Source organism: Pelophylax lessonae (assembly GCF_965119305.1).
Source record: "Pelophylax lessonae genome assembly, chromosome: 1".
NCBI classification, from domain to species: domain Eukaryota; kingdom Metazoa; phylum Chordata; class Amphibia; order Anura; family Ranidae; genus Pelophylax; species Pelophylax lessonae.
The window spans coordinates 191,784,927-191,807,770 of NC_138768.1; the positions used below are offsets into that span (position 1 = coordinate 191,784,927).

At 42.2% G+C, this 22,844-nt stretch overlaps 1 protein-coding gene across 4 annotated transcripts in view; it reads left to right on the plus strand.

Annotated features, from left to right (window-relative positions):
* Positions 1–22,844, plus strand: part of DMXL1 (Dmx like 1) — a 328,770-nt gene that overhangs the window by 191,512 nt on the left and 114,414 nt on the right. For all 4 annotated transcript variants that reach the window (XM_082251711.1, XM_082251708.1, XM_082251710.1 and 1 more), the window contains exon 21: positions 3,878–3,975. In XM_082251711.1, the coding sequence (XP_082107837.1) occupies positions 3,878–3,975 (98 nt within the window). The remainder of the gene's footprint in view (positions 1–3,877; positions 3,976–22,844) is intronic.

Genomic DNA, 22,844 nt, shown 5'->3' on the forward strand with positions numbered 1-22,844 from the left:
TTTTTTTTGCACTGAAGAAAAATTTAATTAGGACATTTTTATTGTCACTTGTTGATAACATGCATTATTTATTTATTTATTTCCATGTCACATAATTGATTTTAATATTTGCATAATTTTTATTAACTCATTTTGGATCACTTTTTATTAATTCCACACCATTTGCACAATAATTATTGCACATTGATATATGAATTTAACCGTTTACTTTGGACATTTATTTTATGATATTTATTTGAACACCCACCAACTATTGGGATTGCTAGCAAGCGCTGTAGATAGCCCTAATTATTAGGACAATTTTTTCTACATTAAACGTTTTTTTAAACCTCCAACCCCCACATATACACGCGCACGAACATAAATGCACATGTCGGGGGCGCTTATGCGTGGAAATGTTACTTGGGATATATGTTGCATATCGCTGTGCACTACGAAGTGAGAGCAGTAATTCTAGGACAAGACCTTCTTCAAATTATGCTCAATGATGGAAAGGGTAAACTGGGACTAAACCCTAGGAACACTGACCACGGAGGAAAAATGCTAATGCTTTAGGAACGTATTAAACAAATGCATCTCGCAGTACATTCCTATGGGAAATAAATTTAGAAGAGACAAAGCCAAACCTAGCTGGCTAAACCGTAATGTTAAAAAAACTTATTAGGGGAAAAAAAATGGCCTTCAAGAAATATAAAGCAGAGGGCACAGTATCAGCTTTTGAGCAATACAAGGAGGCAAATAAGAAAAAGAAATACGAAATCAAAATGGCTAAAATCAACTTTGAGAGACAAATAGCGGAGGATAGTAAAAAGCCAAAGAAATTCTTTAAATATATCAACAGCAAAAAAACTAGGGCAGAGCATGTTGCACACATAATTAACGATGATGGGAGGATGGTTACAGAGGACGCTGAAAAAGCAACCATGCTAAATGCTTTTTTCTCGTAAGTCTTTATACATGAAAAGGAGGGGTACACTGTCCATGACTGTATGGTAAGTAGTAATACACAGGACTTGACGCTATGGCTAACAGAGGGTGAAATCAGGAAAAGGCTGGATAAAATTAACACACATCACCAGGCCCGGATGGCGTACATCCAAGAGTACTCAAAGAACTTAGTAAGGTTATATCTAGACCACTGTTCCTGATCTTTGCTGACAGTATTATGACAGGAAATGTACCAGGGGATTGGAGGAAAGCTAACGTGATACCGATATTCAAAAAAGGGCAGAGGCATGTCCCAGGAATTTATAGGCCTGTCAGTCTGACATCGATAGTATGTAAACTTCTGGAGGGGATGATAAGGGACTATATTGTAGAGTTTGCTAAAGACAACATCATCAGCAGTAATCAGCACGGGTTTGCAAATGGGCGTTTTTGTCAAACCAATGTCTTAACTTTCTTTGAGGAGGTGAGCTGTGAGCTAGATAGGGGGAGACCAGTGGATGTGGTGTACCTGGATTTCGCTAAGGCGCATTGATACAGTTTCTCACAAGCGCTTAATTTATAAAATAAGGTCTGCAGGCATCGATCGCAGGGTTTGCTTTTGGATCCGGAACTGGCTAAAAGGGCATGTCCAAAGGGTGGTAATAAATAGCGCATACTCAGGCTGGTCTGAGGAGGTAAGTGGGGTCCCCCAAGGCTCAGTCCTGGGACCAACCTTGTTCAATTTATTCATAAACCGCATTGAGGAAGGGATCAGTAGTTCTATATCAGTTTTTGCAGATGACACAAAATTGGGCAGGGCAATAACTGCACTGCATGAGGCAGATATCCTACAGAATGACCTGAACAAAATAACAGAGTGGGCAACGACATGGCAAATGAGGTTTAATGTGGAGAAGTGTAAGGTTTTGCACTTGGGGACTAAAAACATAAAAGCACTATACACTTTAGGGGGGGAACCTTTGGGGGAATCAAAAATGGAGAAGGATCTGGGAGTCTTGGTAGAGGATAGACTAAGCAATAGCATGCAATGTCAAGCGGCAGCTGCCAAAGCCGGCAGAATATTAGCATGCATAAAAAAGGGATGTATTCCAGAGATAAGACTATAATCCTTCCACTTTATAAAACTCTGGTCCGACCACATCTGGAGTATTCTGTCCAGTTCTGGTCACCAGTCCTCAGGAGGGATGTGTTGGTGCTGGAGAGAGTTCAGAGAAGGGCAACTAAACTAATTAGGGGATTGGAAGACCTTAATTATGAAGAGCGTCTGCAATTGCTTGATTTATTCTCCCTGGAGAAGAGACGCCTGAGAGGGGACATGATAGCAATTTATAAATATCTCAATGATGATCTCAGCATAGAAAAAAACCTATTCATTTGAAAGGATTGCATGAGGACTCGGGGGCATACAATGCGACTGGAGGAGAAGCATTTTAACCTCAGGCAACGTGGGGGGTTCTTTACTGTTAGGGCTACAAGATTGTGGAATTCTCTACCACAAGAGGTGGTTTCTGCGGGAATTATGGTGGCTTTCAAAAAATTCTTAGACGTACATCTCAAGGAGAAAAACATTCAGGGGTATGAGAGATGATTACGGCCACACACACCTACACAGGTTCAACTGGATGGACTATGGTCTTTATTCAACCTCACCTACTATGTAAAATAATGCTAAACTGATGATCTATAGGGGGCATTTGAAACGTCGCCTATGGGAAATATAGGCTACTGAAGTTTGTCGCCATTTCACGGGTGCACGCAATTTTATGGTTTGACATGCTGGGTATATTATTACTTGGTGCAACCTCTTTTTTTATATTGTACCAAACATTTGGGCAGTTTATTGCATTTGTTTGTCCTAAATTCACTTTAGTGTGTTTTTTACTTAAATTTTGCATTTCCTAGACCTTTCACGTAATATCAAGTGACATAAAAAATTGGAACTGCCACTATTCTATTCTCTAGGGTATCTGCTTTCAGAAAATATATAATGTTTGGGGGGTTATATGTAATCTTCAGGCCTAAAATTAATTTTAAACGTGTGCAAAAAAACGCAAAAATGGCTCTGGAAGCGAAAAGGATTAAACATTTAATGTTTTCTGTTGCGAGTGAAATATGATTTATATTTGCAAATTATCGCATTCTGTTTTTATGTCGATTTTACACTGCATCCCCTCTCTTTTGGAATTAGGGTTGTAAAAACGTAAAACATTTTAAAATTTGTGTGATGTGTTGTCCCTAGTAACCAATCAGATCAAATTGCTTTAAAGCGGAGTTCCACCCAAAAGTGGAACTCCTGCTTTAAGTACTCCTGGCCCCCTGACATACCACATTTGTGGGGAGGAACGGGTACCTATTTTTGACAGGTACTCACTCCCACTTCCACTTAGGCCGCCTAGGCGGCTCGAGCGGAAGTTCTCCTCTCCCTCCCTGTAATCTTCTGGGATACGTCACAGGTCCCAGAAGATTGCCCGGCCATTCAGAATGCAGAGTGTGACTTGCGCAGTGCGCACCCGGCCTGCGCCATGGAGAGGAGTGAGGATCGCTGGATCGTGGGACAGGTGAGTGTGTGTTTATTAAAAGTCAGGAGCTACACTTTTTGTAGCTGCTGACTTTTAATAAACACAAAAACAGCTGGAACTCCGCTTTCGATTCAAACGTTCAGTTTTCAGTATATGCATCAAACGTCCTATAGTTCTGTGCTTTTAACTTCTGTGAAAGCTGGGCTGCAGCGAATGCACAAGAAGAATACCAAATGTTCACAGCTGGACTAAAGAATTCTGTGAGCTTTGCTGTGTTTAAAGAGCACACAGCACTTTTAGTATGTAGTTTAAAGCCAGTAAATGTCACTCCTAGGTCTATGTAGAGTCATGAAGATTGTAATGAAAGTACCAGATGGGGAAACCTTATTGTGTGATTGTTGTTTTTCCAGGTTGCAAAGGCTGCTTTTCAGCGACATAATGATCCCTTAGATGCAGCAATTTTTTACTTGGCAATGAAGAAGAAAGCTGTAATATGGGGGCTGTATAGGTAAGAAATGTATTTATTTTGTTTGTTTTTTTTTTTTTATAAGTAATACTAGGTTTTAAGCGCCGGTTCACACTGGCGCGACGCTACTTTCAGGGGGCGACCTCCGAGATCGCGGTGCGTGCAGCGCGCCGCGACCTCGGAGCGGCCGCCACAGACTTCATAACATTGAAGTCTATGGCGGTCGCCTCCTGGTCGCCCCAAAGAAGCTCCGGACCCTTTTTCTAGGTCGGAGCGACTTGTGTCGCTCCTATTAGAACGGGTCCGTAGCTTCCCTATGGGAGGCGACCTGCGGCGACCTGTGAGGCGACCAGGTCGCCTCACAGGTCGCCCTAGTGTGAACCGGGGCTTAGCATCTTGAAAATGTTTTCCACTAAACAGTGAGTGTTTTATTTAATATGGCTGTGTTTTGTTTTATGATGTCCTCTTTGTGGTAGCAAAACACTCTGGACATTGCCTTCATTAGATATTGTTTTGTACTTTTACTAATGTAGCCCAAAGCAGATTGTTTACTTTTAATACTTGTTGGAAAAACAAATGCTACACTCTAGTCAAGCATGAAAATTTTGACCCTAAAACAGAGCTATAATTTGTCACAACCAGAGCTCCTAATTGATGTTTTCAGCTGTGACTAAAGCGGATGTAAACCCTCACATATAACAAGTGATGTGAACAGCCTCAGATGATACACAGAGATGAAATCTCCCTAAATAAGTTTTACATGTATATCTGCTGTCTTCAGCTTTCTATATTCTTTAGAAAGTGCACATCCTGTTAGAATTTTTCTCTTCTTGTTCAGCACTGAGTGTAGTCTTGGCAGACACTGTGAGACAGCTGATTGGAGGATGGCACACACCCCCACTCCACATAAGCAAAGGAAGAAAAGAATGTGCTGTAAATAGACAAGCTCTCTGCTAATCTGTTTATAGCACCCACCCGACAAATGTCAGCCTGGTTTTCTCTCGATTGTCAGAGAACTTGTCAGAAGTTATCATGCTGATTACAGAAGAACAGTGCAGTGGAGGAAGGCACACACTCCCACTCCACATAAGCAAAGGAAGAAAGGAATGTGCTGTAAATAGACAAGCTCTCTGCTAATCTGTTTATAGCACCCACCCGACAAATGTCAGCATGGTTTTATCTCGATTGTCCGAGAACTTGTCAGAAGTTATCATGCTGATTACAGAAGAACAGTGCAGTGGGACACAGGGCTTTGGCGAGCGAAAAGAAAACACTGCAGATATATGTGCCCAGGTCTACATCCACTTTAACTTCTGGAATCCATGCTAGTTCAGGGGGGGCACTGTTTTTGATTTTACATTGCGTCCTCTGCTCCTAACCAGCAGTGTAGGTTTTGAAATGCATTTTTTCAGTCTTGTGAAATGCAGAATAGTGTTGTCTTTGTTTTTTGCATCACCCTTTAAAATTTTCTTTGTACTTTTGAGTATGAGAGGAAGGTTACGCAGCATAAATTGTGCACGTCTACCTTAGGAGCTTGGTGGATCTGGCTACAGGATCTTAGTTAACCGGTTTCCGACCACCCGCCGCCGATTTACTGCGGCAGTGTGGCTCTCCTGCGCAAAACAACGTAGACCTACGTCGGTTGTGCGCATGCCGCTAGGGGATGATGCACTGGGCAGACGGCTCAGATTGCCGCCTGACACCTGCGATTGTTCCCTCTGAGAGAGAACGGTCAGCTGTGTTTACTCTCTGAAATGATCACAGAGTGCCTATGATCCTTCTATATAGGAACACAGGTCTCTGTGATCATTTCACAAGCCACGCCCCCCTACAATTAGTATCACTCCCCTAGGCTCACATTTAACCCCTTGATCACCCACAGTGTTAACCCCTTCCCTGCCAGTCATTATTACAGTAACAGTGCATATTTTTAGCACTGATTACTGTAGTAATGTCACTGGTCCCCCCAAAAATGTCAGTTAGGGGTCCGATCTGTCCAGCGCAATGTCGCAGTCCCGCTAAAAATCGAAAAGATTGCCGCCATTACTAGTAAAAAAAAAAAAAAACTATAAAAATGACCTAAATCTGTCCCGTAGTTAGTAGACGTGATAACTTTTTGCGCAAACCAATCAAAATACTCTTATTGCAAATTACAAAAATATTGTTTCTTTTTTTTTCTCAGAATTGTCGCTCTTTTTTTGTTTATAGCGCAAAAAAAATAAATCGCACAGGTGATCAAATACCACCAAAAGAAAGCTCTTTGTGGGGGAAAAAAAGGACATACATTTTATTTGGGTACTGCGTCGCACGACCACACAATTGTCAGTTAATGTATTGCAGTGCCGAATCGCCTCCGGTGACCAGACGATCGGCTGTGCTAGGGGGGAGGTATTCCTGGTGGGGGCTCCTGCCTGGGCCTGTCCTAAAGGCCTAGGGATACTCAAAATAGAATCTCTGGGTTCTTGTGTGGTCTTTATCACCAGCTAGGATCTTGCTGCCCCCTTTAGGACAAAGGGTATCCAAATATACTGAAAAACAACAACAAGAGAAGGGTGCACCGACCTTGTGCATTGCCACTTAAAAAAATGTATTACAATCCAAAAAAGCATACATTATACTCACAAACACATGATAATAGCACAGATGTAAGGAAAATAGAACCAATCGCCTCCTGGACTGCTAGGATGCTCATATGGTGCACAATGACATAATGGAGTCTGCATATGCCTAATGCATTTGAGGGGGAGAACCCTCTTCTTCAGAGCCAAAAGTACTACTGACGCACTTAAATTCACAAGTTGTTATGTAGCCAGTCTGTACTGCCCTGATTACTCAGCTCCGCCCCACAAGGGCCAAAGGTATCAGACATACGGTTATTCAAGTCTATTCCATCAGGGGTCAGGTTTCTCCTTTCCCTGTCAAGAGGCACTCTATTCGAGCACTTAATGCCTCGTGGCCTTCCGTCATCAGGCGTCAGTGATTTGAAAGGTGGCCATCTGGTTGTCGGTGCACACTTTCACAAAGTTCCTTTAAAGAGGAAGTAAACCCTCCTCGGCAAGTTGTACCTATAGGTAAGCCTATGATAAGGCTTACCTATAGGTACTGTAAATATCTCCTAAACATGTACCGTTTAGGAGATATTTACCTTCGATGCATCCAGTGACGTCACTGGCGCATGCGCTCTGAAGGAAAGGCCACTCGTGCCGTTCCTTCAGAACTCCGTGCCGTGACCGTCGGCGTGCGCGGGAGTGATGTCAACGCGGCTCCGGCCAATCAGATGGCCGGATGCCGCGATCCCGGAAGATGGGCGACTGGACATGTCGCCCGTCATACAGGTAAGCGGGCGGCACGGCGGGGGCTTCGTTCTTAGGTAAGTATTTCATAATGAGCTAGTATGCGATGCATACTAGCTCATTATACGTATGTCTTTCAGGGTAAAAAAGAAAAAAAAAAAGGGTTTACAACCTCTTTAAAGCGGATATGTTGACATCTGCGGATTCTTCTTTTGGCCACAAGGTTTTGCAGGCTGCTGTTTAGAGGACCTGATCCTCTTTGAAGGTGTACTGTTTTTTTTTAGGTGGGCTCCAGTTGTTTTTGATTGAGCTCCTGTGGCTACTGTTTAGCCCTGGAAATTTTTTTTTGCTCCCACCCCTCATGTTTAACACTGCTTTGGGACATCCCAATGGTCATGAAGATCAGGAGCTGTGTCCATCAATGAACAAAATAGAAAATGGGATTTTTGACTTACCGTAAAATCCATTTCTCTGATGTTCTTTGACAGCAACAGCACCCACCCCTCTGTGGAGTTGTAATTCTTCTGACTGCTTGTAACAAAACTGAGTACCTATAGCAGAGAGAGGGAGTATTCTTTTTCTGCCTAGTGTCCTACTCTCCTAGGGGGAAGTTTAACCAATAGTCATGAAGGTTAGGAGCTGCATCTGCCAATGAACATCATAGAAATGGATTTTACGGTAAGTCAAAAATCCCATTTTATCTAATGCAGAGGATGCTTGTTTGTAAAAATAGGAGCCCAGAGATGCTTGTGTAATGACGCTTACTTAAGTTACTAACAAATTTCTCTCACATACTTAGGCCCCGTTCACATTGCCGCGATCGACTTCCTGGGGCGACCTCCGAGGTCGCGGTCCGAGCAGCACGCCGCGACCTCGGAGCGGCCGGCACGGACTTCATAACATTGAAGTCTATGACGGTCGCTCCGGGTCGCCCCAAAGAAGCTCCGGACCCTTTTTCTAAGTCGGAGCGACTTGTGTCGCTCCTATTAGAACGGGTCCGCAGCTTCCCTATGGAAGGCGACCTGTGAGGCGACCAGGTCGCCTCACAGGTCGCCCCAGTGTGAACGGGGACTTAATCGAATTGTAAATACAGCTTTGGTTACATAGTTACATAGTTAGTGAGGTTAAAAAAAAGACATCAGTCCATCCAGTTCAACCAATGATGTGTGTGTGTGTCTACTGTTAACCGCACATTGCATACCCCTGTATGTTGTGGTCTTTAAGGTGCCCATCTAATAGTTTTTTGAAACTATCAATACTCCCTGCTGATACAAATGTTTGCGAAAGAGAATTCCACATCCTTACTGCTCTGACAGTGAAGAACCCCCTGCGTATTTTAAGGTTAAACCGCCTTTCCTCTAGTTTTAGTGAGTGGCCACATGTCTTATTGTATTTCTTTTCTCTGAATAGGTTTTTCCATATGCTAGGGTTGCCAGTACAATATTTGTACATTGATGTCATATCCCCCCTCAATCGTCTCTTGTCCAGAGAGAAGAAGTTCAGTGCTTGCAGTCTTTCCTCATAGCTGATGTCCTCCATTCCCCTAATTATTTTTGTTGCCCTTCTCTGGACTTTCTCCAGTTCCAGCACATCCTTTCTGAGGACCGGTGCCCAGAACTGGACAGCATACTCCAGATGTGGCTGGACCAGAGTCTTGTAGAGTGGGAGAATAATCTAAATTTCTGGAGTGAATCCCCTTTTTTATACATCCCAGTATTCTGTTTGCTTTACTTGCAGCGGCTTGGCATTGCATGCCACTGCAAAGCCTGTTGTCTACCAGTACCCCCAGGTCCTTTTCCATCCTAGACTCACCCAGAGGTCCCCCCCCCCCCCAGTGTGTACCTTGGTTTCTGGCACCCAGGTGCATTACTTTACAATTTTCAACATTAAATCTCATCTGCCATGTAGTTGCCCACCCCATAATTTTGTTCAGGTCTGCTTGTAAGGTTTCCACATCCTGCCCAGAAGATATTGGCATGCTTAGTTTAGTATCATCTGCAAATACTGAGATTTTTCTCGATATCCCCTCCTCTAGATCATTTATGAATAAATTAAACAGGATTGGCCCCGGGACAGAACCCTGGGGGACCCCACTTTCCACACCCGCCCAATCTGAGTACTCCCCATTAATCACCACCCTTTGCAACCTCTCCTGGAGCCAGTTCTCTATCCAGGTACTCACCTTATGGTCCATACCTACCTTCCTTAGTTTGAACAGTAAGCGTTTGTGGGGAACGGTGTCAAAGGCCTTTGCGTAGTCCAGGTACACCACATCCACAGGCTTGCCTTTATCTAGGTGGCAGCTCACTTCATCATAGAAGGTTAATAGATTGGTTTGGCAAGAACGATTTTTCATGAATCCATGCTGATTACTACTAATACCGTATTCATTACTAAAGTCTTGTATGTGGTCCCTTAACATCCCCTCCAAAATCTTGCAGACTACTGATGTTAGGCTGACCGGCCTATAGTTACCCGGGATATATCTCGGCCACTTTTTAAATATTGGTACCACGTTGGCTTTTTTCCAATCAGCTGGCACCATACCCGTCTGTAAACTATCCTTAAAGATCAAGAATAATGGTCTGGCAATCACCTGGCTGAGCTCTTTAAGAACCCTCGGGTGCAAGCCATCCGGTCCCGGTGATTTATTTATGTTAAGTTTCTCTAGTTTAGTTCTAAGTCTATCTTCTGTTAGCCATGGCGGTATTTCCTGAGATGTGTTGTTTAGTTTGGCCTTACAAGCTGGGTTAGTGTAGCCCCCCAATTCTTTTGTGAAGACTGAAGAGAAGAAATTATTTAACGGAACATTCTCGGGGGGGCGGGGTCTGAACATGGCCACGTGAGGACGCTCTGAGACAACGAGCTCCGGACCTTACCTCGCCGGACCCGACAACTTACAGCGTAGTACTCCGGCATGACCCCCGGCAAAGAGAGAGGAGGAAAGCGTGGGACGCGCTCCACTGCCCGCACACCAGGCAAAAGGAGGAAAGGGGAGGCGATATCCCAATTCTTCCGAACACCTCAACAGGCAAGCGGGGCGGATTCGGGCACTACCCTATCGGAAGACAGCAGAAGGGAGGAGGGGGGAGAGAGAGAGCTGAGCCACTCTGAGACACCTATGGCAAACACGGCTCCTATCCCCACGATGGCTACCTCTCCTGGATCAGTAACTGCAGACCTTCAAACACAGACACCGCAAAATCAAACAGATTCAGAGATCAGTGCACTATTAAGGGCTCTCCCGACTCGTTCGGAGATAGAGTCACTAGTGCTCCGTATTGAAGAAACACATCGGCGGGATCTGCAGGCGGTGAAGGCTGATGTACAGGCAGCTTCAGAGAGGATACAGGCAGGTGAGCAATCAGCAGCTGTATTGGAAGCAAGAGTAACAGCATTGGAGGAAGCACAGAGAGAATCTGCCAGCACAGCTATTTCTGTCCAACTCCACCTGGAAGAAATAGAGGACAGGAGTAGACGAAATAACTTACGGATCAGAGGCATATCAGAAACCATAGGAAGAGAGGTTATGCAGGAGACAGTGGCGGCCATCTTCCAAAAAGTTTTGGGCTCGACTACACCAGAGACAGTCGAATTGGACAGAGTCCATAGAGCCCTGGGACCTAGATCTATCAACCCAGACAGACCGAGGGATGTGATATGCAGAGTGCATCACTATACTCAAAAAGAAGCAATATTACGGAAAGCATGGGATCTGAAGACAGTGGACCTAGACGGCGTGGCTATTAAAATCCTGCCAGATTTATCAAAAGCAACATTACAACGCAGAGCCATTCTCCGCCCAGTTTTAGATGTTGCTCGGCGTGAAGGGTGCACATACCGATGGGGATACCCTCTGGCAGTATTTTTACGGAAAGGCACCCGCGCATTCACGTTGAGGAAGCCATCAGAGTTACCAGCTTTTTTTGCCTTCATAGGAGTGAATCCTATCCAGATTCAGGACTGGCTGACCACACCACTCCGCACAGAAGGAAGACAGAGGGAAGAGACATCTCATAGAGATCATAACAACCATCCTCAAAGGCAACAGGTGGAACCCCAAGCGGAGCTGGCGGATGGGTCGCGTGAGTCATAACTTTAATCCGATAAACTATACCTTTTGCAAAAGTATCACACTGTTTATCGTAACTATGGAACCCGAGACTATCATGAGTAAAGCAAGTCTTTGGAATCGGGGGGAGTGGGGTGGAATGGAGGTGAGGAGATTTTAAGTCAGTTTGTTGCCCTTGGATATGGAACTAGACTGATATGAGGGGCTGATAACTGATAAGATTAACAGGACTTGAAGAATACTGCCATCGCGGGAGGGAGGGGAGAAGGATGAAGAGGACACTTCAAGGTGGGACAGCATCAGTGAAAAGTTAAATGTAGAAGAGGGGGAGTTGTCTGATGATCGGACTGTATGTGATCTGGGGGGGGGGGGGGGGAGGGAGAGATTGGGACGGGGAAGTTTGGTGCTGCTGGGGGTTGGCAGAGACTGGGGACGGGCATGGGGAGATGGTCGGGGACTGTGGTGTTGATTTGCTGGGACTGGGGGGTGCGGAGCCTGGTGCAGGTGCGCATGGTGGCCAGTCGGCTTCTAACTTCAGCCTTTTTTAATTAAGAAAAATAAAACTGGAGGCTGATTGGTTTCTGTGCGGGGCTGGGCCGGGTTTCTCGCCCTCCGGTTTTGGTGGGTCGGCTCCGATGGCATGTTATAGAATATGGTCAGAGGCTGTATATATGCTATATAGAGTTGTTGTAGACTGGGGAGATGTTTCAGGAGAAATAGACTAAGAGCACCTTTTACATGCGATGAATAGAAAGCACTGCTATTGCAGGACAGAGGGGAAAAACAGACTGCTGGCCTTAAGGGCCGTATAAGTGTCAGGGGGCAGCAGGTTGGGCACCAGGGGTCTAGAGCAACTATTCAGATTTTTATTTATTTTTTTTTTTTTTTTTTTTTTTTTTTTTTTTTTTTTTTTTTTTTTTTTTTTAGAACACCTATCTCTCATTCCCACTGAGCGGGGCGGAGCGCAATTTTTGCAGTTTCCGCTGCCGAGAGATGTATACCCTGATTCCGAGCTGTGCTAAGCCGCTTTTTTTTTTTTTTGTTTGGGGCCCATTTGTTGGGGTACCGGGTGCATTGGTATCGTGCCAGCGGGGCGGGGCTGCACTGTTGGGCTGGGGTGCTGTTGGCGGTGGAGGGGCAGGCCTGATCAGGGTGTACAGTTCCGGGCCGTAAAGCTCAGTGGAAACAAGGCATTGTAGCTGGACCTTCCAATTCTTTCCGACAGTTTTTATGTGGTAGTACTTATTAAAGGTAAGCTGGCCGCACACTGATTGGGATTCGACCGGTTCAGTGGTAATCGGCCGGATTTCCATCAGTGTATGGCTGTCCCCTTGGGACGGAGGATGGTCATTTGACCGGCTTCTGTAGGAGGGACATGTGGGAAAAAGTTTTTTTTTTTTTTTTTTTTTTTTTTTTTTTTTTTTTTTTTTTTTTTCTCTGATCAGCAACTGCAGACACTGATCTGCGCATTCTGACAGCGCCGAGTCCTGCTGTCTATTCACAGTTGGGGGGGATGCCTTCATTTAGCTCGCTTGGGTGGATGGTGGAATCACTTTATTTGATTATTATATATATATATATACATTTTTTTTTTTTTTTTTTTTTTTTTTTTTTTTTTTTTTTTTTTTTCTTTAACTGTTTATGGGTGTTATTTTCAGTAGGGTTAAATAGGCATTGGAAGGTTGTATTTCTGGAACTGCACTTTTCTGTGACTTACAAAGTATCACATTCGTGAAAACAATTGAAAGGGCAAGTGGCTGCAGAAAGGAACATGTTGTTCATAAATGCAGCCTAAACCTGAAAAAGTAATGTTAGAAGCAGAATGGGTTTTTTCTGAGCTTACTTCCTTGTTTGTGTTGATTCCTGTTCTCTATTTGAGTAAGAATGCACAATATACTTTTATTTTGGAGAGCATGAATCAAATACAGACCTCTGAGGGTGCATGGACATTTCTGATATTGGGTCATCGAGGCTGTCCATCATACCCACTGACCAAGTAGCCAGGACCTGGAGCAGGAGGGTGTATGACTAAGCAGCAGTGTTAAGGCTTAGAAATTACTAGGGCGAGACTTTTGTTAAAAGTATAAATAGCCCAGATAGATTAACAGAATGTAAAAAGGGAGTCTTTATAAAGAAAAAGATATAACTATACAATTTTTAATTCTTACTAGGGTTATGCAATGCCCCACTCTGACCTTCCTCACCATCATTCTCTTTGATTCCCCTTCTGGGCCCCGTCACCCAATCCCCCCCCCCCCCTTTTCCCTTTCCCTTTTTTTTTTTTTTTTTTTTTTTTTTTTTTTTTTTTTTTTTTTTTTTTCTCTCCTCTTTCCATCATCCTGTTGGTCCCACTCCCCACAAAGACAGGGGATGAAAGCGCACAGGGTAAAATGTTGATGATAAATAAGATGGTAATAGCAATAAGAAAAATAAAATATAGATTTAACGCATATTTTGTTTAAAAACCCCGAAAGGGGAAAGTCGGGTCGGGGGGGGGGGGGAGGGACCGGAGACTCCTCAGTGGCCGTCTTCAACCATCGCTCCCTTGAGGCACGCGTCCGGATTAAAGGTCTTTGACCAGCGGATGCCTAAAACGCCTCATTTTTGGGGAAAAGAGAGGGAGAGGGAATTATTTTTCTCTTCTTTTTTCTTATCCCCCTTGTTTTTTCTTTTGCTTCTGTTTTTTCTTTTTTTTTCTTTTTTTTTTTTTTCTTTCTTTCTTTTTTTTTTTTTTTTTTTTTTGTTTTTCTCTTTCTCCTCACCTTTTTTGTTAACTTATTTTTTCCTTTATTCCTAATTGTTTAAATCCACAACATGGATACCATAAGAATTTGTTCATTAAATGCTAAGGGGTTAAATATCCCAGAGAAGCGAAGGATGTTGTTTTCAGATTTAAAAAGTTCACACATTGACATAGCATATATACAAGAGACCCACTTTAAAGAAGTGAGAACACCACTACTCAGAAATAGGTTCTACCCTTTGATTTACCACTCTACTAGCTTGAATAGTAGAACCAAGGGAGTGTCTATAATGATATCTGGACAAGTGCCGTGGACATGTTCCCAAGTTAATGCAGATCCAGAAGGTAGATTCCTTTTTTTAAAAGGAAATATAGGAAATGTTAAAGTGACCTTGGCCTCCATATATGCCCCGAATAGCCAACAAGACATCTTTCTGACAAGAAGTTTGGAACTACTTCAAGAGTTTAAGGAAGGTCAATTGATCTTGGGAGGGGATTTAAATCTGCCTCTGATTCCATCAGAGGACACCTCATCAGGTACCTCCTCAGTGCCACCTAGAATCAGGAAAAAGATTGCGACACAACTATACAGGGCACAATTGATCGATATATGGCGGTTATTACATGCGGGGGAGAAGGATTTTACATACTTCTCACCTCCATTTGCAGTATACTCCAGGTTAGATTACTTTCTCATTCCACATGCACAATTACATTCAGTACAGTCGGTGGAGATAGGGTCCATAACATGGTCAGATCACGCACCATTGACACTCATATATAAATTACAAGAGACCCCACTTACTAGGTCACAGACATGGTCCATGAATACGAGTCTTCTACAAGATGAAACCGTGGTTACAGAGATAGAAAGAGAACTTCAATCATATTTCCACACAAACGTAGATGGGGAGACAGGTATGGGAGTAATATGGGAGGCCCATAAGGCTGTGATCAGGGGAATTCTTATCAAGCATGGTGCACGGCTAAAGAAACTCCGGACACAGCAGATGACACGACTCCTTCAAACATTACATGATTTGGAATCAAGACACAAACACGCCCCCAATGATGAAAGATTGAAGGAATTAACCATTATACGTAGACAAGTAGTAGATCTTATGCAATATAAAGCTAAAGTTGCACTCCAGAGAGGCCGCAAGGCAGTATATGAATCGGGAGATAAATGTGGGAGGATGTTAGCACGCACCATAGGAGACACAAGAAAGAGGGCCTATATCCCAAAACTTATAACTTCAACAGGTCAAAAAATTGAAAAACCCGAGGACATAGTAAAAGAATTCCGAAATTACTACCGGTCACTTTATAATCTGAAAGAACAGCCTGTGACCTCAGAGGAGATGGTTAATTACCTCACCAAGTCTGGTATGCCCAGTCTGCCGGAAGAGGCGAGGGAAGATTTGTCAGCCAAAATATCACTAGGGGAACTGCAGATAGCAATTAAAAATACTAAGGCAGGGAAAGCGCCAGGGCCAGACGGATTACCAATATATTATTACAAGACCTTTTTTTCAATCTTAGGCCAACGGATGATTGATCTGTTTAATGAATCGAGTTTAAACTCACCTTTACACAGAGATATGTTACGTGCACATATATCGGTACTCCCAAAAGAAGGAAAAGATCCAACAGCATGCCCCAGTTACAGGCCTATATCATTACTCAACGTTGATCTGAAACTTTTTTCAAAAATTATTGCCACCAGATTACAAAATTACCTACCTTCTTTGATACATTTGGACCAGGTGGGCTTTGTACCCACCCGAGAGGCACGGGACAACACGGTGAAGGCTTTAAATCTTCTGCATCTGGCACACGAATCTAAACAGGCAAGTGCCTTCGTGGGAACGGACGCAGAAAAAGCCTTCGACCGGGTAAGCTGGAAGTTCATGTTTAATGTATTGCAATACATAGGGGTTGGTCATAGGATGAGAGACTGGATATTACAACTGTACTCCGCCCCTACAGCCCGGGTTAAGGCGAACGGGGTATTGTCGGAGGAGTTCAGGATCTCAAATGGAACAAGACAGGGCTGCCCATTATCCCCTCTTTTATTTACGCTTACGTTAGAGCCCTTTCTTTGTACCATTCGGAATAATTCTGACATTAGTGGCATAATAACGGCAGGAACACAACAGAAGCTTTCAGCATATGCAGATGATATGTTATTTACTATTACTAAACCCTTAATTTCTCTCCCAAACCTATTACAGGAATTTCGTCATTATGGAGTATTATCAAATTTAAAGATTAACTTAAGCAAATCTGAGGCTATGGGAATAGGAACACCTCCATCACTCACAACATTATTGCATACAAACTTTAATTTAAAATGGACTAAGGTAGCTCTAAAATACCTGGGGACTCTGCTGCCCCCGGAACCTTCCCAGGTATATACACTTAATTTTCCACCACTATTGAGTAAGATCTCCGACCAATTGCGAAGATGGCAAACGGGACTGAGTTCCTGGTTTGGAAGGTGCAATATACTTAAAATGACGATTCTACCAAAGTTCCTGTATTTGCTTCAGGCTTTGCCCATTTCTATCCCATCTGGATACTTTAGACAGATACAGATAGCATTCTCAAGATTTATTTGGGCCAAGCGGAGACCAAGAATACAGAAACTTCTACTCGCTTTGCCTAAAGAAAAGGGAGGATTAGCTGTACCAGATCTCTTAAAATATTATCAGGCAGCACATTTGAGCAGATTTATAGATTGGTGCCATCACACAGAGATCAAAATTTGGCCTAATATAGAACAGGCGCAATGTGAAATACCATTGAATAGATCTCCATGGTGTATGGGTACATTGCCTCGAGATATGATGCGACACCCAACAGTGGGGACAACAATTCGGATATGTGCTAAACTTTTCAATAAATTAGCTCTTTCTACAAAATACTCGCCATTAACACCTATATTGGGAAACCCAAAGTTTACCCCAGGCTATCAGGATAGCTATTTTTGTAGCTTGAAGAGGGCGGGGATATTCCAGGCTGCTCATTTTATAGAGTCAGGAGCCTGGGTATCAGTAAATACTTTGATTACTCAAGGAGGGAGGTACGGATTAGATCATTGGAGGGCACTCCAATTGACACACTTCTTACAATCATTACCCCTCCCTAAAGAGTTTGATAAAACACCTACCCTCTTTGAGAATATGTGTTTACAAACAGGTACGATATCACACGTACTTTCAAAGACTTACTCACTGATAGTCACACCAAATGCAGAATACAGACCCCAATATATTAACAAATGGGAGAAAGAATTGAATCATAAATTTTCAACTAAACAATTACAACATATAATAAAATTCACGTTCAAATCTTCCATCTGTACACGAACGCAGGAGACAAATTATAAATTATTATCTAGATGGTATTATACGCCGACACGTCTCCATGCAATCTCGCCACAGACGTCGGAAAAATGTTGGAGATGTCAGGAAGAAAAAGGGACCTTATTACACATTTTTTGGAAATGCCCCAGGTTGGAGGGGTTCTGGAGACAAATAAGAGAAGTAGCACAGAGATTTATTGAACAAATAATACCAGACGATCCAATATTTATGCTTTTTCATGCGCCGGATATATCAGGTAGACAATACAAACGATCAATTTTACGCCATTTATTGGACTCGGCCAAGGCGTGCATTCCATTGAGATGGCGAGATCCTAATCCCCCGACCATTAAGATGTGGAGGGATAAAGTGGAGGAAATTAACAAATTCGAAGACCTGATTTTCTCAACACAAGACGGGCATGAGCAATATATTAAAAAATGGGCATTGTGGAACCAGTTTATAGCATCAGATGATGGGAAGGCCATGCTTGGGGACTTTTAAAAGGGATCATGGGGGTAAGTGGAATCTCCTGTTCTCTCCTATCCCTTCCCCCCCTCCCCCGGTGGGGTCGTTTTTTTTCTTTTTTTTTTTTTTTTTTTTTTTTTTTTTTTTTTTTTTTTTTTTTCTCTCCTTTACCTAGGAGAGAAGGGAAGGAGGTATTGATGGATTTTACGCACAGGTTCACAAATAAGATTTCGTGGGGACGAACATGACACTGAAAGGGATTGTAGTAATAAAACAATCCGAGAAAGTCACTAGTAGAGCACTAAGACAATAGGGGGAAGACGTCAGTAAAGTAAAAGGGCACACATAAATAGACTTAGGATACACAGAATATAATATATAAAAGAGGGAGGAGAAAGAAAGAAAGGGGAATAGGACTGTCACGACAAAAGCACGAAGAGAACACACAAGGGAAAGGGAGGGAAGGAAGGGAAACCACCCCCCCCCCCCTCTTTTTTTATTTTTTTTTTCTCTTTTCAGATCACGACACTGAAAGGGATGGTATCATTTAAACACAACTAAGTTAATCACTAGAAGGCACGACACTTAAGGGCACTGAGATTATAGGGGAGAGAGGTTAGGAAGGGGAAAAAGGGAACACATACATACACATGGATATAGGGGTGGGGAGAGGGGGAGGGGGAGAAATCCCCCTTCGCCCCCCCTTTCCCCCCTTTTTTTTTTTTTTTTTTTTTTTTTTTTTTTTCCTTTTGGGGGAAGGGAGGGGAGAAGGAGAATACCGCTGATGGAATGCTTTAGAGGCCCTTTAGTATCAAGGTACATGGGAGTGGACGGAGGAGGGATGGGGGTCCTACTTCTTGCTCCTGCTTGATGTCTGAGCATCTTGAAGAGGGGTCGAGTGGGCGGGCATTGGATAAAGGAGGGAAGAGAGAGAGGCTCGGAAGAACGGGGTGATGTCTGTATTGGGTGAGATGGAGTCAGAGATTTTCTGGGTGGTGGTGTTCTCATCTTGGAAGGATAAATGAGTGATGAACGAAAATATAAATGTGTAAACAGTTGTGGAAAATTATCTTGTCCCCCCTGCTTTTTTTTTTTTTTTTTTTTTTTTTTTTTTTTTTTTTTTTTTTTTCTTTCTTTCTTTTCTTTCTTTTTTTTTCTCTTTCTCTTCTTTAGAACTTATTAGGAATATAAAAAAAGAAAAATTTTCTTATTTGAGACATCGGAGAATACTGATGGAGAGTATAAATAAGTTCAAGTTAAATATGAAAAACGTTTTTCTTAGTTTGTTTATGTATTTATGGAAAGTATACGTTTGTACTGTATAACCGGAAAATATGAATAATGTTGTGAAGTTTCTCCTTTGTTCCATTTATTATAATAAATAAATAAAATTTAAAAAAAAAAAAAAAAAAAAAGAAATTATTTAACACTTTTGCCTTTTCCCTGTCCTCTGTGGCTATTTGGTAAATAAGCCTCACGTGTGCTTGCAATATCCAGAATAGACGTTACTCCAGCATGTGCTTTTCAAGATCAAAAGAATATGTGAGTGTAAAATGTGTTTATCATACTTTGAATAAGCACACTTAAAGTGATTGTATAGGTAGAGAATTTTTTTTACCCTAATGCATTAAGATAAAAAAACATTCTGTGCATCCGATCCCCTCTCCACTCCCTCACTCTCCTTTTTAGACCTGGAGGCAACTCCTGCTGTTGGGTAATAAGTGAATCAGAAAATAATAAATATGGGTATTCTAAAAATAACCTCTAGTGATGTGATAAAAAATCAAATGAATGAGCAATCAATTGCAATAAATAAAATTATTGAACCAATAAATAGTCCATATAACGGTGCAGCAAGTAGCCAGTGAAAGTTCTAAAAAAGAAAATAAAGTGCTCAAATGCTGGAAAATACACGTGTGTCACAGTGATATGGTGCTATGGTATGAACCAATATTAAAATATAAAAATAAAATTGGAAACTTATTTATTATTTTATATAAAATTTTAATATTGGTTCATACCATAGCACCATATCACTGTGACACACGTGTATTTTCCAGCATTTGAGCACTTTATTTTCTTTTTTAGAACTTTCACTGGCTACTTGCTGCACCGTTATATGGACTATTTATTGGTTCAATAATTTTATTTATTGCAATTGATTGCTCATTCATTTGATTTTTTATCACATCACTAGAGGTTATTTTTAGAATACCCATATTTATTATTTTCTGATTCACTTATTACCCAACACATTGATCCCTTTATGAGGGCTGATACACCATTTTTGCGCTGTTATTCATTTCTACCATTCACTAAATCAATTTGATTTATGCACAGCAGCACTTTTGGTCACAATTCAGTTTACACCATAGCGCGGCATTAATTTTCTTTGCAACACAACTCCTGCTGTTGTCAGTATTAACCCATGAAGAGATGGTGGGGGATGGACTGTATGTGTCTATGGACTCTTTAGGAGGGCACTCGGCAGAGGGGAGCAGCCAGGAGTTGGGACCCCCAAAAGAGGAGGATAGGGGCTGCCCTGTGCAAAATACACAGAGCAGGTAAGTATGACATGTTTGTTTACAATCACTTTAACAGTGAAAGGACCTCTTCGTCTGGAATTTCTTAGGTGTTAGATGTTTTGCTACAAACCAGTAATATAGAGTCAGTGTAGAATTTGAGTATATGGGGGTTCTATTTTGAGGCAATGGAGTTGATTTGCTAAACGCAAATAGACTGACAACAGAAAAAGATTATGCAGTTGTGCTAGCTCTGTTTTTAACAAAACATAAATGAATTGAACAAAAACATAAATGATTTCTAATGATTTCATTGGCAGACTTTGACTTTGCACAATTGCCTTGAGGTTTTTTTTTTTAATTCTGTTTAATGTGGTTTTGGTATGCGTATTAGTATTTTTATTCCCACAAAAATATTATGATACATCATCCTTCAAACCCAATGCCATTATAACAAATTTAAGTAATAACTTGCAGATTCACAGATAAACGCAAACATTTATTGAACATTTTAAAGTACAGAAAATGTATATTAAAACAAATATTGTAAAAGCGGACCTCCCCAGTCTATGCGCTCACCTTGGTACTTGGTGCAATATGTTAGCTGCAGGGTGCTACACAGGGCTGTGGTCCATCGCTGTGGAACCTAGTCGTTGAAGACCCCTTCACGTGTATGCCCACCGTGACAGGCAATGCCTGAACTTTTTATACAGTCTAGCGTGATGGTCAGGTAAGACAGGGTGACCCTGTACCTCTGACCATTACTGTATAAACAAGGCTATGTTTGGAATGTATTTACCACAAAATGTCAACTTTTTAAACTTGATGCTAAAATTCAACCACTCAGAGCTCATTCTCAGGTGGATGACCTGGTGTTAAATCGTATCACTGGTCACACACTTTACTGACACTTCTGCTTAGGCACTACCTCCCACCCTTTCACCATGAGAATTCACTCTAGCATGATCTATGCCTAGGTTACTGCATACTCCTTATGGACACACATACCCTATACCTGGGAGAACCTCACAGGGGAATACCCTAATTTATAGCCATGGTGTAGACTAGGTGAAAAATAGTCAATGCAAAACAGCAGGCAAACATTTAATCTGCTGAAGGCCCATACAACACTCAACCTCAGAGTGACCATATGTCCCTTGCACAAGACCAGGAACCAGCTTTAACAGCGGTCTCAGAATTGGATTCTGGCTCTATTTCAGGCATGCCCTTTATGTCATATTTCCTTGTACAGGTTACAGCATTAATACAGCCATGTTTGTTCAGGGCCCAGAAACACCACACCTCTTCTATTGTCAATCCCATTTCTCAACTAGAGTTGGATCCCTTTATGGGAATACAGACACATGATAGAATAAAGGGAATATTGAGACACTATTGGAGGAAGCTGCAGAAATGTTTTCTTTCCCAAATTGTCACTATATTGAAGGGGGAGCTTTATGCAACACTCAACAAACCCCCTCCCCACCACAATCTTTTATCTAGAAAGAAAATGTACATGTTCCTGTAGATGATCCTGCCATCTTTGTCATAGAAAAAAAAAAATCATTGTACCTATTGAAGATATTCTTTCTTTTAAAGATTCTGCAGATAGAAAATTTGAGACACTCTTAAAAGGCTCTCTTTAATCATCCCAGCCTTGCAACCAGATATCACTGCAATTTCTTTGTCAATCTGCATCTAACTGGACAAGGATAAAGAACAACAAACATAACCCTGTATTTTAAGATCATGTTAATACAGAGCAACTTACAGCAATTATCTTCTATTCTGCTTTTCTGTGTGGATGCCCTAGAACATGTCCCAGAATGACCCTAATTTAAATTTACATATGCAGAATCTTATGACTAAAAGCATAGACAGCTGAAACTGTCTGCAAAGGGTGCCTTTCTAGGGAACACGCCTGTTTGGAGAGGCACCTGGCCAATTCATCAAAGAAGTCACAGGTGGAAACCACTCTCCTCAAGAGTTCCTAGCTCCTCTAAATGCGAAGCACCTGTCCGCTCTAACCAAACTTCAAAATCAAAGTTCAGCCCTTTCTTTAGGTCCAAGGCTTGACCCACAAAGACCTCTCATCCTTTTCCAAAGACATCTTCATCAAGAGTTGGGGGACATCTGTTATAGTTTGCCTCTTTCTGGGTCACAGACAACCCAGACCTGTGGGTTCAATGGGTAGATATTTGCATTTGCAAAATGCCCTGAATCCCCTTTTGTCCCAAGGAGTTGTCATGGCAATACCTCCATGCCAGACAGGTTTAAAGGATTATACTTAAATCCCTTCATGGTACCAAAGCCCAACAGGGGTATTCTACTATTCTGGATTTAAAATCCCTCAAGGATTTCCTTTTAGATTCCAAAATTTTGCACCAAATCTGCCAGGTCAGTATTTGACTCTCTGTAATCCATGCATATCCAAGATGTCTCTCT